Source organism: Perna viridis, chromosome 5 (genome assembly GCF_037379345.1).
Source record: "Perna viridis isolate PV_CMFRI_1.1 ecotype Kerala chromosome 5, ASM3737934v1, whole genome shotgun sequence".
NCBI classification, from domain to species: Eukaryota; Metazoa; Mollusca; class Bivalvia; order Mytilida; family Mytilidae; genus Perna; species Perna viridis.
This window is the reverse complement of record NC_142449.1, coordinates 11,855,178-11,875,379: the sequence shown is the minus strand read 5'-3', so window position 1 is coordinate 11,875,379 and position 20,202 is coordinate 11,855,178. Positions and strand designations below refer to the sequence as shown.

General features: G+C 33.3%; 1 protein-coding gene across 2 annotated transcripts in view; it reads left to right on the top strand.

Moving 5' to 3' along the window:
* The window catches only part of LOC148616046 (metalloproteinase inhibitor 3-like), a 45,537-nt gene extending 25,335 nt beyond the window's left edge, over positions 1–20,202 (top strand). The window contains exons 1-6 of one of the 2 annotated variants that reach the window (XM_088582690.1): positions 9,230–9,333; positions 10,386–10,513; positions 10,995–11,089; positions 18,648–18,753; positions 19,325–19,461; positions 19,842–20,202. In XM_088582690.1, the coding sequence (XP_088438816.1) occupies positions 10,390–10,513; positions 10,995–11,089; positions 18,648–18,753; positions 19,325–19,461; positions 19,842–19,988 (609 nt within the window). In that variant the 5' untranslated portion in view covers positions 9,230–9,333; positions 10,386–10,389 and the 3' untranslated portion in view covers positions 19,989–20,202. Of the gene's footprint in view, positions 1–9,229; positions 9,334–10,385; positions 10,514–10,994; positions 11,090–18,647; positions 18,754–19,324; positions 19,462–19,841 lie in introns of those variants that run through there. The other variant, XM_088582689.1, reaches the window with a different exon arrangement.

Genomic DNA, 20,202 nt, shown 5'->3' with positions numbered 1-20,202 from the left:
ATGTATACATTTACTTCAAAAATATTAGAAATAAGAATTATATTGCAAACTCATATCCTGCAGAGGGGTATATGCACTATTTGAAGTTGCAAACAAATGTAATTAATTTCTTTTATAAAATATCATCGTTGCTAATGTAAAGTTCATGCAAAATATACAAGCTTACATTTACTTCAAAAGTATTCTCCTCATTCTCCCTCTAGTGGATATGGACAATCCACATTACAAACTGGGCAAGCTTATATGTGAGACATAAACATGGTACGCTAGACATTACCTTCTGTGCCAGGTTATTTGCCAGAGATTAACATGATATAATTTATAGATGGTAAAATGTACACAATAAAAAAGTATATGAATTTTTGGATGCTGAGGATATCTTTCTGTTAATGGTTAATCCAATTTTGGCATTTTTTAAAATATATTTGTTGCAAAAAGATCTAGATGCGTGAATACACTTTAGTTTTCTTAAAACTGTTAAGAGAGATTTAAAAATGTCTGTCAACAAGTTCAAAAGAAAAATTCTGATGCAATAAGTCTATAACAAGGCTTTTCATTGGCTCGACTCAAGCGTAAAGTTTTCAATATACCTGTTGGAGCCGATTTACAAATTATGCGCGTTTGAATATTACAACAAATAAACTGACTAACCTACTAATCGACAACAAATATTATGACAATTTGGAAGAGTGTTTTTCGTTATTGAAGGAATTTTTCACTACCTAATTTACTTCTCTTAATTCCCTATGAACCAAGATGACAAAACTCTAAGGCAAATTCCAAATCTCGATATTTTTGCGGCGTGTTTTGTAGGGCGGTCAATATTTGTCAACGATGACCCTAACAAATAAGATTTTACGCTTCACACATCATTTAGAATAATTTCATTAGAATAGAGATAACCATTTTGTATTTGAAGCTTTGCGGACGTTCATCTAGTTTACTGTCCCAAATATCCGTTTATCTGGCTCCGCTACGCCTTGCGAAGGTAAACTAAATTAGCGACAGTAAATGAACAATTGGAAACTATAACACGGTCAACAAATTGGTCCATAGATGCAGGTCGATACACCGTTCATGATGTCGACCATTTTTTTAAAGCATCACTGTGTCCAGGAAGCCCAAGTGAAGGAAGTCTGGAACGGTATAAATATTCCTCTCAGATTCGGCAACTTCTGGTTTAAAGTATGTTGCTAAAGGAATATTGACACGGAAGAATAGAAAGTTGACGATACGAAATGAGAAGTCACTTTTTGTCGTATAGTCAAGGCATGAGTTATTCCTTTCCATTGATTTCTACGAATAAGTCAAGATATTATACTGACTTTGACTGTTGCACGGACAATTTACCTAAGTCATTGTACATTTAACTTTTTTTATATATCGCTGATTCTCAAGGATATGACCTCACAGATTTGAGAAAAAATTATTCGTCATATTTGTAATATAAGGAAAATCAACGGCATAATTATAATTGAACTTAAAATTTCAAAGTATAAAACCTGCTTTTGAGATAATATTGCAAAAATCAAACTTTTAATTCTCAAATGAAATAGTTTAAATTTGCAATAATTTTGTGAACCAACGTGGGTAAAGTGATGTTTTTATTAACATTATCTGGATTTTATTAATTGATGGATCTGAACTGATGCCTTATTCCCCCCTCAAAAAAAAAATGAACGTCTGCTCATTCACGAAAACATAAATATTGTACGGGAATAATTCCATTTTCTTTATTCAACTACAATGTCTTCTTCAGAAAGAGATTAATTAACCGGTATAATACTTATTAAAATAGTAAAATACTTTATATCGAGAATAACTTTATGATTATAATGTCTCAAGTTTACGGAAAATTGCCGTCGTGAATAAAGTTAGAAATATGTTTAATATCGGGAAAACTTTACCATAGCATCAACACAGAAGGACACTTCACTATCGTAAGAAACTAAAAGCATGACCTAAAAGAAAAAAAAAGGAAATAGAGACGGACTACATATACAATGCACACAACAGAATACACAACATTTTCGTTTTCTGCATAAACAAATCAATTTCCATACATAATTCAAGTATACACTGCCGCGTTTTCCTGAATAGAAGAATACTTTCGGGTATTCAAGGGTGGCTGATTCTCTATAATAAATATTGATTCTTTATTTCCGCTAATTAATTTTAAAAAAAAACGAACTACTGACATAATCAATGGATAAAACATGGAATTCAATAAAAATGCAGCAGCATTTAATAAAGAGTAAATAATCAACAAAATTTCAACAAAAAGAAAACAATTATAATTTATCCTAATACTCATTTAACAAAAATGTATGTTAGTAGATACATAAATGAAATACATGGATAAATTATTTAAAAATAATTACTATATATATTGCTAGTTGTTGTTTTTGTATATTGAATGTCAGTGCAGACACCATAACATACTAATATGGTGTAAGACCATTCCCTTCTTCCGCTTCATCATTGAGAACAAGTTTGTGCCAGTCTAGTGACGTGTTGATTATCGAATATTCAGGACAACGACCGTCAGTTATATTGACCTCTTTTTTTAAGAAGTAACGTTTTCTGTTATCCTATTATATTATCTAATCCACTTTAAATTAGGTTGTATTGTACATAAGTATCAATATTTTATTTTTAGGAAAATACTAAATTGTATATTTAAACTAATTACTCTTGCTTGCATGCAAACTTATAATAAAATATCTAAATGAGAACAGCTTTAAAAACTGCGTATATACATCATTCTTAAACTAATTTATTCAACGGGTCATATTTTTCCTTTCCTCGTTTGTCTACCACGGACTTGACTTTTTATGAGCAACTCGGTGGGTGTTTCTAGAAAAACAGAGGTCGCTTACCCTACCGGTGCACCTGGTCCATGCTCCCAGTTTTCAGTGGAGTCCGAGTTGCTTATTTGCTTTGTTACTTTGTTAGTATGATTTTAGTTACTTTATGTTCTTTGTTGTGTGTGTATGTTTTCCATGTCTAATCTTTGTCCCTGGATTACATTATTTTGATTACCGCTATAATCTTGGTTCCTTTAATTACTCTTTCACATCACTGGGTCGATAACTCTGCTGGTGGATTTAGTCCCCGAGGGTATCATCAACCCAGTAATACATTTTTGTTTAAATTAATGGTTTTAACAAGTGAAATGAAAGAAAAACTGCTCGAACTCGCCCAGAATAAAAAGGTCCAAACCTGACACCAGATCGGACACTCTGTTGTCTTGTAAGAATGTGGTGTCCCCATATGGGAATCTTAGCACACTCACATCTGGTATGGAAAGTGCTCCGACCAATTCAACTAAAAGTACCCAATCACAGACCATCTATTCCAGTACAAAACTTCTGACTTTTTCAAAATTATTAAACCATGTTCCATCACTTTAAATGATATATTTGACTACCACTATGACGAACCAACATTGTAGCATATCAAAACGTGGTATTAAAAAATGCAAAGCATGCAACATTCTTATAACCGACTCTTACTTCTCCAGTTCCCTTACAAACAAAACCTTGCAATACAAGAAGTCACGTTGACTTAAGTTGCAAATCGACAAACTTAATATATGGATTAGAATACAACTTATGTGGTTTAATATATGTCGGAGAAACGCAAGAACAATTAAACAAAAGAATGTGCGGTCATTGTTCGGGAATTAACACCACTAAATTCCCGACAGTTTATCAACAAAAGATCATTCAATCCTCTCTATGAAAGTTCGTATTTTAGAAAAAAATGAACATCCTACGAACAGTCCCGTTCTAACTAAAAACTATGGTAGGGAAAGAGAGGAGTACTGGATACGCAGACTAGGTACTGCAACAACTTACGGATGCAATGACAAGATCAAAAGTATAGGAAACCTTTCAATATAAAAATAGCATAAATGTGATGAATTTATTGTACGTCAACTAAGTTACAGGATTAAGTCTCCATAGATGGTCTCCTTCCTTTCATACAAAAACCTCTTGGACTTCATCACATTAGAACCAAACTTTATTCTATACCTCTCACATTACTACACTCCCTTTACAAAAACAAGTCTTGACACTCCTGTTTCTAGCCCACCTTATCATTATATAGACTTGTGTCCATCATTTTGGATATTGGTTTCCACAGACTCTTTCAACCAGTTTGTGTGAAGTCAAGATGACGAAAAACGATCATTTCGTCAACTACCGTTTGTCAACAAAGATATAGTTGCAATTAATTTGGCTAACATCCTCCATCACAAAAACGTTACCAACAAAATTCCCCCATATTATAAGGACAAATCCATGCCAACTATTTCATATTCCTATACTTCATCCATTGCATCCAAAGTTTTCAATTATAAAAAGCTATTGCAGAACCTTAAGATTGAAGACTTCAAGGCTAAACCACCTGACTGTTTTTGCCAGAACTCTCCATTCAAATATGGTCCTTTTGGTCACGTCGTTACAGGAGATTTAACCGTCATCGAAAACGAATCTATGCGTAATATTCTTTCTAAAGGTCCCAAGCACCGTGAACCACGCCCCATAAATTGGAATTATAACTTTAAAGTTCTTATGGATGCCGTCGAGGACTATACAAGGAAACGAGAACAAGAAGAGATTGATTCTCTGTCAGAGTGATTAAAGGCCGTAAGGTCTTTAATTTTAAAACGAATGGAAATTTTAAGTAGGTCAAGGCTACATCGGTTTTCAAAGACCCCGATGTAGCAAAAACATTGTCTACTATACATGAAAAATATGTTGTCGTATCAGTAGACAAAGCCCAAAACAACATTGTTTTTGTCTGCAAAACGTTTTACATCCAATGTTTATTATCAGAGGTAGACGTAGAAAATAATAGCAGTGATAAGACCTATACTGCTACCACACTCCCCAAAGAAAACCACAAATCTGTACTATCCTCTTTTGGTCTCTCTACTAAGAACAAAGAGTTGTGATTTACCGTCTATGTACTGGATTCCTAAACTCCACAAGAATCCATACAAACAACGTCACATAGCTGGATCTGCAAAATATAGCACCAACCTCATTCAAAACTTTTAACTTCTATACTCACAGCTGTCAAAGAGGGTCTGCAGTCCTACCATAATACTTGTTACTCCCGTAGTGGTATTAATTCAATGTGGATCCTGAAAAATTCGAAAGATCTTTTGGAGACAATTAGTTCAAGACTATTATCAGAATATAATAGCATTAAAACCTATCATTTTTCAATACTGCATACTTCTATTTCCCATACTCAGTTAAAATCCCGACTAAAAAACATTATACATCGTTGTTTTTTCCAAAAAAAGTTGGTACACCTAGATCCAAATATTTAGTTCTTGGTAGAGATTCCTCATACTTTATCAGAAATAATTCCAAATCATTTTCCAGATATACAGAAGAAGATGTTTACAAAATGTTGGAATTTTTAATGGACAACATATTTGTCCAGTGTGGGGGACGCGTTTTTCAACAAGCGGTCGGCATTCCAATCGGAACAAATTGTGCTCCTCTACTTGCTGACCTATTCCTTCACTCTTATGAGGCTGACTTTATAGCTGATCTGATCCGAAAGAAAGAATATCGTTTAGCTGGATGTAAAACGTTTTGCAGACAAAAACAATGTTGCCGTGGGCTCATGTATAGAAGACAATGCTTTTGCTTCATCGGGGTCTTTGAAAACTGATGTAGCATTGGCACTCATTGACCTACTTAAAACTTTTATTCGTTTCAAATTAAAGAACTCACGGCCTTTAACCATTCTGATAGAGAATCAATGTCTTCTTTTTCTCGTTTTATCCATTTTCCTGCGTAGTACTCATCCATAAGAACTTTAAAGTTATAATTCCAATTTATGGAGCGTGGTTCACGGTGCTTGGGACTTTTAGAAAGGATATTACGCAGAGATTCGTTTCCGATGATGGACAAATCTCCTATAACGACGTGACCAGAAGGACCATATTTGAATGGAAAGTTTTTGCAAGAACAGTTAGGTGGTTTAGCCTTGAAGTCCTCAATCTCGAGGTTCTGCAAATAGCATTTTATAATTGAAAATTTTGAATGCAATGGGTGAAGTATAGAAATATGAAATAATGATCTATGGATTTGTCTTTGAAATATGGGGAAATTTTGTTGGTAACGTTTTTGTGATTGAGGATGTTAACCAAATTAGTTGCTTCTATACCTTTGTTGACGAACGGTAATGGAAGAAATGATCGTTTTTCGTCATCTTGACTTTTCACACGAACTGGTTTAAAGAGTGTGGAAACCAATTTCTAAAATGACAGCAAAAATTCTATATAATGATGAAGTAGGGTCAAAAAAGCCTCAAAATGAAGACTTGATATATATAGCATTGAGGAATTTCTTTGCTGAAAGAAAGATAACCAAAATGTATATATAAGTATTAGTAAGTATCAGTAAGACACTGATATATGATATTACAATTTTAGCGTCAACACCATGTTGTGCAACTTATTTTGACTCATTTGTAATTTTATTATTAACTAAGTTACCAAACTCTTAGTGTAGACACAAGCAATACTCAGTAACCTCAATATCCAATTCTAAAAGATATATTCTTCAATTTTCATATTTACGTTATTTTGTTGAAACAATTGTCTGCACTGATCTTAAGAAGACACAGCATACAAAAATGACATGTTTAAATTGTAAGGTATTTCGTGAAGTATATTTACTTAAAAAGGCTATTTTATCGCGTTAACTTGTTTTATACTTAACATGTTTATACTCATTTACTTTATTGAAAATCGCTTGAAGTGTTTAAATATGTCTTATAGAATCGTATTGCAATCAAAATGGAATCAAATCAAAGTGAAGACATAATGTTTATTTTTTTCATTTCAAAATAAAACGCATTACATTTTGACTTTTTTTTTACCGATATGAAGTTTCCATTTTACAGATGACACAATTTAATTTCAGTAAGAGTTCACATCTTATCGGATTGATGACCCATTCATTATTACACATTTGTTTTCGATTGCATGTTACTTGTGTCACAGAACCATCATGTGAGGGCGTTCAAAGTAGACAGATCTGCATTTAATTTCGTTTGAAAGAATGAGTTCGTGAAACAAGAATAGTTATTTTTGCATTGTTTACTGATATGTGAGTTCCGAATTTCTTATTTACATTTGTTACTTTGAATGTATTACTTTGGTTATTTTATGTTATTTGTTATGTGCGTCTGTTTTCAATGACTGGTCTTTGTCATTAGATTACCGCTAGTATATTGGTTCCTTTGATCACTCTTTCGTGTTCAAGATGAACCTTTCAGCGCTTGAGGGTTACTTTGTCCAATGTAATAAGATATACTTTAATTTTCGACATTTAACTTATTCATTTCACATTCAATGTGGCGGGTGCCGCTACATTGTGTATGTAGATCTTCTGTATTTCTGGTTTTCACGTTTAAGCAATGTACATGGATTTCGATATTATAACATTGTATTCATTTGTTCTTAAACCATATTAAAATTGTTTTACTTGTGAGTGCTAGTGATATTACTCCACCTCCCTCTCTCGTACGCACGCGAATACGTTTCACGACAATTTAAACACTAATTATTTAATTAATTCCATACAAGTGATTTTAAGACATACAGCGGCTTACACAACTACACGAAGAAGACGTTGGGTTAACGTTTTTGGTACTTGAAATAAGAGATACAATTAAAACCTTTCATGCAACAATAAAAGTATAGTCTCTGGTAACAGAGGACGTGTATGTTTAACTTTAATCTGCCATTTCTGTGTATCCTTGTCGATGGTATTCGACTTGCGATTATGAAGGCCTGATATCGAAATCAGTGTAGTAAAATCAATCGATATCCCTTACAAAACATTACTTAAAAGTTAATTTGTAGGGATGGTGACTTTATAAAAAATGTAAGACTTAATCAATACTAAAATTGTACAGTAAATAAAATCCATACCAGATTTATAAAGAAATATATTCAGTGATTTGCACATTTCTATATGTAAGAATACCACATATCAATATTGCAAATTTTGATATGCAATACACGTGTTTCAAGGAGTGATGTATCATCCGCAGTATAAAGACTCAGATTCAAAAATAAATTGTATGTTGAAAATCATCTTAATTTTGAGAGGAGAAATAAAAAAGTCTACAGTAATGAAGGAGAATCTATATTTACATATCATGTAAAATTGACATATTTATATCAGGTGATTCTATTTGATATAATCTGTGGTTAACACCTTACAATAACATATTTGTAACCGTCCCCTTTATCATTCAATGTTATACAAACACTAAATAATATATGTAATCAGTTTGAGAAAACTTCAGTTAATAAAGAAGTCTTTAGATTATAATACGCGCCAATGATAATTGTAATGTATGTGACCGATCAGTTACAGCATTGGGGCGTTAAATGACGTTAAATAACTGTTTTTTTTAAAATAAATTCGGCAAGACATTTGAATGAATCTTGTGCAAGTCAAAATTGGAAATAAAACATTCAATTGAACATAAATAAAATTTATGAACGAGTCATTAGATATCTAACTAATGCAACGTAGTATTAGTATCAGGAATTCCAAATACACGTTTCCTACTACCGCTTGCCTTTTATAACGCAACAAAACTTACCTTTGATTATTTCTGATGTAATTCTTTTTCGTTCAATCATTTTTGTGACAGCCAATATCAAGAACGTTGATATCGCTGTATGAAAACATGAAAAAACGTATTCATCAATTACTTTTCTTTTTTTTTTCATTCTTTTTTCGTAACAAAGGACGTAATTAATAAAATGTAATTTATCCATATTTTTATTTTAAACACAGAAAAGTAAACAAATCGATTTTGTTTGTTATTTTTTAGATGAAGCATATACAAAGTCAAATGTCGTTTACATAATTTTCATTCGTCTTTTATCCATTTTATTTAAACAGAAATATACAAAGGGACCTGCAAATTTTGAATTTAGAAACAAATGACTTATCAAAACAGAAACATTTGTTCCATTAAAAAGTGAATTTTAAACACAATTGATGCATTTGTCAAAACTAATAGTCATCAAATATCTTTTCTCCAAAAAATAATTTTGATCGATTATCTTCGTACGTTCAAATGTGGTCCTTAAATGTATAAGGCATTGTGGTTACATCGTCAAAATAAGTCAACATAATATATCAATCCAGTAAAAAATTTATGTTATACGTATCACTGAGTTTAAAAACAGTGCAGTATAAGGAATTCCGTGAGCGTGGACACTATTGACTGCATGTCCAAATCTGTAATGTTGTGAAGAACACCATGGTGATAGAGGTAGGCATGATGAGCGTTAATCAACAGCGCGAGTACTTTGGTATTGTCAACCATTTAATGACATACGTGTGACACACGTGAAATAACCACCAAGTTAAATTTGTAGTTAATTTTTGTCTGTACTGATTATGATTTACTTTATTACCCTTTTAAAAAGCCACTGATCACTTCAATTTTAAAGAATATTTAATTTATTCAGAACGGATAGGTGGTATTGACATTGATTATATATTTGCAGTATGATTCTAGTGTTTTGGTCCTTTCTCATCAATTATTATGCATGTTTAGTAATGAATTATAATAGTTTGACTTTATAACTTATACTGTACAGCAGTTGTACGTTTCTTTGTGATAAAGATTTTGTTCATTCGGTTACATGTCTTTTTAAGTATTTTCTAATGGAAAATATTTAGGTTAATTATTACTCTAAAAATCGGTCAGTTTTACTGAAATATTGACAAACAAAAATCATTAAACACGTTCTGCACCCAAATTAAGTAAATATAAAATCTGAAAAATGTTTGTGAACAACAATGAACATGTTTAATCATTCTTTTGCTTTAGTATAAATGTCAATGCTTTACTTGTAGGAGAGAAAAAGTATAGAACAAAAGTAAATTTAGAAATTTGAACACAGAATTAATTACATTGATTTCGCAACCAATTTTCTTTAAACTTGCATCAAACATTTTATGAAAAGGGAAGTTATACAATATTGTCTTACCACATAACACTTCTCATTTTGTTTTGCTTGAAAAACTTTCATTTTATAAAATATTTTCTTTGAATCAATGTCAGTATTACTTAAGCAGAGAAAAAACAAATATGCAGAGAAAAAACAAATATTTAAAAAACTGTTTATGATGTCATGAAATAAAATGTCAACAATTCAATTTTGATAAAGTAAATTACACTGTCACAAAATGTGATTTTGGGGACTTTAGAACATTTTAAAGTATATAGCTATTGTTAAATAAAAATATTTCTCTTCATTTATTTGCGACAATATGCGATTGTTTCGTAAAAATATACAGCGATTTTTAACGTTTTAGCAATATGCGGGTTATTAGTTGGATAATTGCTATAACACTCGGTCTGTATCAACTGTCTCAAGTAAGCGGTTGTACGTGTAACCCAAGCACTTTCCACGAACAACAGTACTTTTGTGACGCAGATTTCGGTATGAGATTATTATTTTTTTATGATATATCAATTGAAGTATTGGCATATTTTAATGTTTCTTCTTTAAGTTCAATTCTCTTGTCATTTTGTTCAACTTCTTTAAGCAGTGTATTGACATTGTAAAAGGAGCAAGTGACACATATTTGATTTCGAACTCTAAAACCTAAAGCTAATAAAGTAAAAAAATAGTGTAATGTTATACCTACATACAAGAAAAAAAACATATATATCTCTATCCATTTTTTTTATTGATTGTAAGATTATATGTAGTAGTTAAGGTATTTTAATATGTATTATCACATCAAATTTTAGGCAGCACTTTTTACCGGCATTACATGTCTGTTTTCAATAACTGTATACTTAACTCTTCAGAGACATATTCTTAAGAACATTTGTAAAGTTAAAGTATCAAATTCCTTTTTTTTTCTTTTTCATTTCTTTTGTGCGTTTCATTGCTATTGTGTTTGTTTTTCTTGCAGTGATAAGAGCTGTAGTACTGAGACGTAGATATATTGGTAACAATCCCCCAAACAGAGAGATAAGGTACACGGTCCAGATAGAGGCCATATATAGAGTATGTATCATAGTACTATAACAAAAATAAATATGTGTTACAATAACATTACATGACACTAGAGGTTGTCCGCCAAATCGCGGTCGATTTAGTAAAATGTGGACACAGTACTAATTTGACGAATCCAAACAACATGAGTAATCGTTGTAAAGGATCTCCGCTCATCTACCATACATAGATGGTGTACAGTTTTGTTTAAACTGCTTTAATGGTTTAAGAGGAGTTGACCGTTAACCTTTCAGGTGGACTTTTTACTTTTTTTACTGAGATTTTGTTTCTCATATCCTAGTGCCAATGCACTTTCCTGCAAAATTGGTTTAATATAGGACTATGAAGCTGTTTTTCCTGTCCCAGGTTTAATACCCAGGGGTATGGAAGTAGCTGATGTTTTACGACGACTATGACGACACCGACAAACACAAAGAGAGGACTTTAAATGTTGATATGGCCCGTTCAAAAAAAAAACAAACTCTATTAAAATACACTTGCAATAGGCAATCTGACTGCTCCAGACATGCGTTGCAGCGGTCGATTAATTCAAGATTAGCAGTCTCTAGATGTAATCATGGTGCTATTACATGTAGGATCTTAACGTTTTTTCTTTGTTGGAGACCCCCATACAACATGAAGACACAGAAGAGGCATTAAAGCCCTATTCCTTGATATCGGTTATTTTCAATATATCATGTGAGATTTTTCCGACGCACATTCACTCCGTAACCATCATTTTATATGTATACTGTATACGAATATGTAATCAACCCAAAACTGCCCAAGGACATATTCGCTCGTAATTTTGTATTGGTTGAATTGGCGAAAAGTCAAAAGGATACTTTTCTAGCATTTTTTTCTATTATTCAGCGAAAGTCCCTGTTACTAATAAAAGAATTACGCCTAGTAATGCTTTCAAGTATGTTTTCAAAGAGTAATCAAGGGAACCAAGGTTATAGTGGTAATAAAAAGAATGTAATTCAGGGACAAAGACCAGACATGGAAAACAGACATACACAACAAAGAACATAAAGTAACTAAAATCATACATACAAAGTAACAAAAGCAAAAGAGCAACTCGGACTCCACTACAACCTGGGAACATAGATTCACCGGAAAGGTAAGCGTCCTCTGCTTTTCTAGAAACACCCGCCGAGTTGCTCATAAAAAATCAAGTCCGAGGTAGACAAACAAGGAAAAGACAACTACTGAATAATCAGTTTTCATGGTGCAGATGGATACACCATAACGATTCTCGAGTTCATGATGACGACCATAAAACATCTGTAGTGATGACTTCAATATTGTAGCAACATAAACCTGTTCCAGAAGCCTATTTGTTAAAGTTCTAGCGTGATACAAAACGTCTGCGTAGTTTCGACCAGCTCTGGCATAACGTATGAGTTGTGATATGAACACTCCATACGCAGATGCTTAAGGGATGTTGCCACAGATGAAAGGAAAGTTGATAATCCTGAATGAAAAGTCATCAAGTTTGTCGTAAAGTTTGGTCAATAGATTTCTTTTACCATCGATTTCTAAGTGCAGGTCAAGATATGAGGCTGACTTCACATAGTCTGTAGTATCTCTTATCTCAAGTTCTTTGGGGGTAGATGCCATGTATCAAATCCCCAAAATTAGGATTGTGAGGATTCTCTACCAAGAGCTATATATTTGTATCTAGGTGCACCATCTTTTTTGGAAAAAACAACGATGTATAATGTTTTTGAGTCGGGATTTCAACTGAGTATGGGGAATAGAAGTATACAGTGTTGAAAAATCATAGGTCTTAATGCTATTATATTTCGATAATAGTCTTGAACTGATTGTCTCCAATAGATATCTCGAATTTTTCAGGATCCACATTGAATTAATGCCACTACGGGTGTAACAAGTGTTGTGGTAGGATTACAGAACCTCTTTGACAGTTGTGAGTATAGAAGTTAAAAGTTTTAAAAGAGGTTTGGTGGTACATTTTGCAGATCCAGCTATGAAACGTTGTTTATATGGATTCTTTTGAAGTTTAGAATCCAGAAAATAGACGGTAAATCACAATCATCGTCCTTGGTAGAGAGACCAAAAGAGGATAACACAGATTTATGGTTTTCCACAATCTCTTCTAGTGGTCTCATGCACACGGAACAATGACGATGTTCGCATTGTGATAATTTCCCACAAATTCGCGTTTTCCGTAGAAAAAAGATTGTTTCAAAGACAAATTTAGTAAGTACACAAGACTACATTTATACCTCATATCACAAATATATTCAACCTTATATGGTTTAGAGGATTGCGGCCCACAAAATAGCTCTCTTCCTTTAGTAGTATAGATGGTAGACCTCGCTGGGCCAAAAAACAAAGACAAAAGGATGAGGGCCAATAAGGCCGTATTCTGCCTACTGAAATAATCGGCAAAAAATAATCATAAACTTAGAAAAAAACTAAAAAATAATGTAATTCAAATTGTACCTGTGATATCTAGCCTATAGCCCTAATGACACTGTAACACATTGAGTCTATATTTGAAATTAAGAGCTTTTATCTCTATGTCAAAAAATGGTCATTTTCTAAAGTCTGAAATAATCTATTCTTAGATCAGAAATTGATTTTGATATCGCCACTGCTATGAACATGTATGCACATAATATATACATGTACATGAATGCACTAGCAATAACTAACGGCGTCACTTTCCTTTACTTTGGATTTTTCATGGAGTTTACATTTGAATCAAATTGTTTTCAATACTTAATTGTTTTCGTATTCGCATAAAACTCACAGTGTTCTACGTTATCATTTACTTTTTCGTTGACTTCAATGCAAAAATAAGAGGCTTTCATAATACGTACGTATAAGTATTAGTGTGCAGTAGAACAATCAATGGAATCAAGATCCAAGCGGAAATCAAACAAATGTAATCCATGGACAAAGACATGGAAAACAGACACACACAACAAAGAACATAAGATAACCAGAACAATACATACAAAGTAAAATTTGAAATCAGCAACTTGGACTACACTTACAAAGGGGAGGATGGACAAGCTGCACCGGTAGAATAAGCGTCCTATGCTTTTCTAGGAACAACCCCCCTCTTGAGTTTCTCATAACAATGTCAAGTCCAGTATAGACGACAGATAAAAGAAAAATTATTAACATGTCAAATCAGTTATCATGGTGCATATGGATACACTGTAACGATCCACTTGTTCATGATGACGACCATGAAACTTCTGTAGTGATGACTTTAATCTTGTAGCTACATAACCAAATTAAGCGCGAAGTTACGTAACGCTCTGGCATTATGTACGAGTTGTGATATGAAAACTGCATACACAGGTACTGAAGGGATGCTACCATAGATGAAAGGAAAGTTGACAATACGGAATGAAAAGCAAACCACGTTTATCGTATAAATTGGTCAACAGTTTTCCTTTACTATCGATCTTTAAGTGTAAGTCAAGATATAAGGCTGACTAGACAGCGTCAGTAGTATCTTTTATGTTAAGTTCTCTAGGTTAGATGTGATGAATAAAATCCCCGAAATAGGGATTGTTAACGATAATACCTAATATATGTAGCGGAAACTGATATTAAAGGATCTAGCTAAACGATTTTGTTTTCTTCCTGATCAGTTCATCTATAAAGTCAGCTTCATGAGGGTAGAGGACCACAATTTTTTCCTGTTGGAATACCGACCGTTTGTTGAATAATTTGACCACCACACTGACAAATATGTTGTCGATCAAAAAATTCCTGCATTTTGAAAACATCTTTTTTTGGTATATTTGGACGATGATTTTAGAATTATTTTGTACAAAGTATGAGGAATCTCTACCATCATTTTGGATATTGATTTCCACAGACTCTTTCAACCAGTTTGTGTGCAAAGTCAAGATGAAGAAAAACGATCATTTCTTCCAATACCGTTTGTCAACAAAGGTATAGATGCAATTAATTTGGCTAACATACTCCATCACAAAAACGTTACCAACAAAATTCCCCCATATTTCAAAGACAAATCCATACCAATTATTTCATATTCCTATACTTAACCCATCGCATCCAAAATTTTCAATTATAAAAGGCTATTGCAGAACCTCGAGATTGAGGACTTCCAAGGCTAAACCACCTGACTGTTCTTGCAAAACCTCTCCATTCAAATATGGTCCTTCTGGCCACGTCGTTACAGGAGATTTAACCATTATCGAAAACGAATCTATGCGTAATATCCTTTCTAAAGGTCCAAAGTACCGTGAACCACCATTCTTAAATTGGAATTATAACTTTAAAGTTCTTATGGATGCCGTCGAAGACTATGCAAGAAAATGGATAAAACGAGAACAAGAAGACATTGATTCTCTGTCAGAGTGGTTAAAGGCCGTGAAGTCTTTAATTTTGAAACGAATGAAAGTTTTAAGTAGGTCAATGAGTGCCAAGGCTACATCAGTTTTCAAAGACCCCGATGTAGCAAAAACATTGTCTACCATACATGACAAACATGTTGTCGTATCAGCAGACAAAGCCCAAAACAACATTGTTTTTGTCTGCAAAACGTTTTATATCCAATGTTTATTATCAGAGATAGACGTAGAAAATAATAGCAGTGATAAGACCAACACTGCTACCACTCTCTCCAAAAAAGAAATTGTGGAAAACCATAAATCTGTGCTATCCTCTTTTGGTCTCTCTACCAAGGACGATGATTGTGATTTACCGTCTATGTACTGGATTCCTAAACTTCACAAGAATCCATACAAACAACGTTTCATAGCTGTATCTGCAAAATGTACCACCAAACCTCTATCAAAACATTTAACCTCTATACTCACAACTGTCAAAGAGGGTCTACAGTCTTACCACAATACTTGTTACTCCCGTAGTGGTATTAATTCAATGTGGATCCTGCAAAATTCGAAATATCTTTTGGAGACAATCAGTTCAAGACTATTATCTGAATATAATTGCATTAAAACCTATGATTTTTCAACACTGTATACTTCTATTCCCCATACTCAGTTAAAATCCCGACTTAAAAACATTGTACACCGTTGTTTTTCCAAAAAAGATGGTACACCTAGATACAAATATATAGTTCTTCGTAGAGATTCCTCATACTTTGTCAGAAATAATTCCAAATCATCTTCCAAATACACAGAGGCAGATGTTTACAAAATGCTGGAATTTTTAATCGACAACATATTTGTCCAGTGTGGTGGACGTGTTTTTTCAACAAACGGTCGGCATTCCAATGGGAACAAATTTTGCTCCTTTACTTGCTGACCTATTCCTTCACTCTTATGAGGCTGACTTTATAGCTGATCTGATCAGAAAGAAAGAATATCGTTTGGCTTCAATCTCAGTTTCCGCTATAAAGATGACGTATTATCTTTAAACAATCCTAATTTTGGGTATTTGATACATCGCATCTACCCCAAAGAACTTGAGATAAAGGATACTACAGACACTGTGAAGTCAGCCTCATATCTTGACTTACACTTAGAAATCGATGGTAAAGGAAAACTACTGACCAAACTTTACCATAAACGTGATGACTTTTAATTCAGAATTGTCAACTTTCCTTTCATCTGTGGCAACATCCCTTCGGCTCCTGCGTATGGAATATTCATATCACAACTCATACGCTATGCCAGAGCTTGCCGAAACTACGCAGACTTTTTGTATTGCGCTAGAACTCTAACAAATAGGCTTCTGTGACAAGGTTATGTTGCTACAAGATTGAAGTCATCACTACAGAAGTTTTATGGTCGTTATCATGAACTCGTGGATCGTTATGGTGTATCCATCAGCACCATGAGAATTGATTTATTCAACGGGTCATAGTTTTCCTTCTCTCGTTTGTCTACCCCGGACATGACTTTTTATGAGCAACTCGGTGGGTGTTTCTAGAAAAGCAGAGGACGCTTACCCTACCGGTGCACCTGGTCCATGCTCCCAGTTTTTAGTGGAGTCCGAGTTGCTCATTTACTTTTGTTACTCTGTATGTATGATTTTAGTTACTTTATGTTCTTTGTTGTGCATGTCTGTTTTCCATGTCTGGCCTTTGTCCCTGGATTGCATTCTTTTTATTACCGCTTTAACCTTGGTTCCCTTGATTACTCTTCTACCAAGAACTACTAGTTGTATCTATGTGTACCATTTTTTTTATTTATTTACAACGATATATAATGTTTTTGAATCGGAATTTTAACTCAGTAAATGGAGTAGAAGTTTAAAAAGTTGAAAATCATAGGTTTTAATGTATTCTGATACTAATCTTGAAATGAGGATTTCGAGGAGATCTTTAGCAAAGTTCATCTGCAAGATGTGTGTTCAATTTTAACCCATTTTTGTGTGTATAAAATCCTGTCACTTGACTTTCAATTTTTTTTTTTAATTTAAAATTTCTAAATTTCTACATTTCTTTCGAATTCAGTATACACTTTTCTATCATACGACAAAACGTTATGAACACTGACCCGTATTTATATCAGAGCTGTTACCTGATGTATTACTTATGACCGTTAATGAGGTGCATGTATGTAAATATAACTTCTCAACGGTAATTAGCAAATATTTACTTATAGTTTTAGTTTTCTAATGACAGGACTATTCTGGTTGTGGTTCCAAACTCATTTGTCATAATATCTGTTGTCAACAGTTCAGCTTTTTGTCGTATTGTCGAATAAACTCATGCCAATTTTAGTGTCTATATTTTGTTCTAAACAAAGTTTTATTTCAGTCACCTGCATCATATGAGAAGTTTGAACACGTATTCAATTTCTGCTTTTCAAAATACTGTTATCCGCCGCTTTAAAGTCTTGACAAATTATGGTAGGCGCGACCGGGGTTATGGATTTTGAGGGGGTGCGAAAATGCACTTTGGGTTGATAACTTGTGTAAGCATGGCCTTGCAGCGAACCATTTGAGCTTTTGTGGTATAAATATCCACGCGATATTTTTATAAACCTGATATATATTTAAAACCACACAACAGATACACACTAAACAGATGAAAAAACTTATCTTTTGTTTGTATGCGTCTCTGACCAGGTTTTATTCTCCAAACCCTACCTTATTGTTACTATTTAACTGAAACAAGTTTTTGCAACTTGTTTCTGTTGATATTTACGTTGATACAATAGGAAAAAGAAACAACAGTAACTTCACTTAAAATTCCGAGAATGGATCATATGCACCGGTAAATTAGACGTTGAGAAACACTTACTGAGTGCTCACAAAAAAATCACGTTCGGGTGGACGAAAGAGGAAAGGAAAAGTGTTTCATAGCTGATAAAGTTTTTAATCTTATAGCAACATTGCCCTAATTTAGAGACCTTATGGTAATAACACGAAAATGCATATTGTACAAAAAATCCGTGTGGTTGCCGCAAGCTCTGGGATAACATATGAGTAGAAAACTTCATACGAAGGTGATGAAGGGGTGAAAGAAATGTTGACAATACAGAATTAAAAGTCGTCTTTGTCTTGCTAAACTATGTTCCTTAATAAATAAGAAATATATTGATCTAATGTATTAAGTGTTCTCATTTTAACATCTTATCAGGGAACAATCCATGTGTTTCCTGTTCGAAGAGCGATAATCTATGCCTATGAAGGCTCCTCTCTCTGTGGTGTCATTTTGGAAGTTGGTGATGACATGCTCCTTACAGGTAAGATAACTTAAATTACCTACGTATTTCGAACGATTTTGTAACTGTTTATATTTATACTTTATACGCATCATGTAAGACATCATTTTCTACTACCGAGTAGTATAAACTGCGCAAGTTAACAAACCAAAAACATTAAACTACTACAATGCTTAAGTTCCAATTAATAGCATTTTACTCACAGCTTCAGGTACATTTATATGAAATATTTTTATAAGAAATTGTGGCCAAAGTATTTTCTACTACTACAGTATATAAACGCTGTGGTTTTATTTACATTGATAAAAAATGTCTTGAGTACCTTTAGGTAATGTAATCTGGAATAATCACTGATTTCTATCAAGTTTTCTAAATGTATTCAAAAAACAAAACCTGAAAAACAGAAAAAAAGGTTTCGAATATTATGAATGGCAGACAATAGATTATATACGTTAATGAGTTGCTGCTGGTCCAAAGCAAAAAAACCATCAATATAATTGTCGTGCAAGATGTTCTCACAATAAAACCAGTAACAAATAAATATAAGGTTTTACTATTGATAAAAAAACTGTAAATTTACTACTGAAAACAGGTCATAGATCCAATGATGGACAATATCGTCTCAGCTCATGTAACAGTTGGATAACACACTGGGATTCACTGACCCAGCTTGAAACGTTAGGGTTACGTTATGGGCTATATACAAGAGCATGTCTTGATGGCTGTAACGTAAGTAAAATGGGAAAAGGCTGTGATGTTATTCAAAATAATTTTATAGCAAAAGATTGTATTGTTGTCCGAGCAAGGTAAGCCCAATATGAAACAAGTTTGGCACCATCGAAATCATAACGTTGGAATATGACAACAATAAAAAGCCAAATACATCATATTTCATGTTGATCTTAATGCTGCTGATGAGAGGTAACTCTGTGTAAGCATATAGCAATTTGCAATATTTATGATTGTCATTTTTTGTATTTACATAGAAAATGAACAAAGATATTATTCTACCACTTCAGTTCAGGTATTCACAATAGTAAAGAAATAACGCACAAACACAAGATCCAAAATGTTATTTAAATGAATCATCGTTGTTTTATTGTTAACAGATTGTAAGCGACGAACAAGACGGCGACCAGTTATGTGACATGGGCTTCCCCGTCTGTTGTCATGTTGAGGAATCTCCGTGTCTTGGTTCGGTATGTCTCAGAACATCCCAGGGTCGTTGTGATTGGTCAAGATGTCTCCGAGAATGATTTTTTGCCTGGACGAAAAATTAGTTTTACATCTACTTGTATCAATATCTTATAGTAGCTGTCATATCAATTCTGAAAAAAAGTAAAAGTAGATTTTGATGTATGTTATGTGTTTGAGATAAATACTTTTATTCAAACCGCTGTCCGTGAAAATGACAATGTATTTACACATATTATGTTTATTCATTTTGTATAAAGATCACTCTAAACTTCA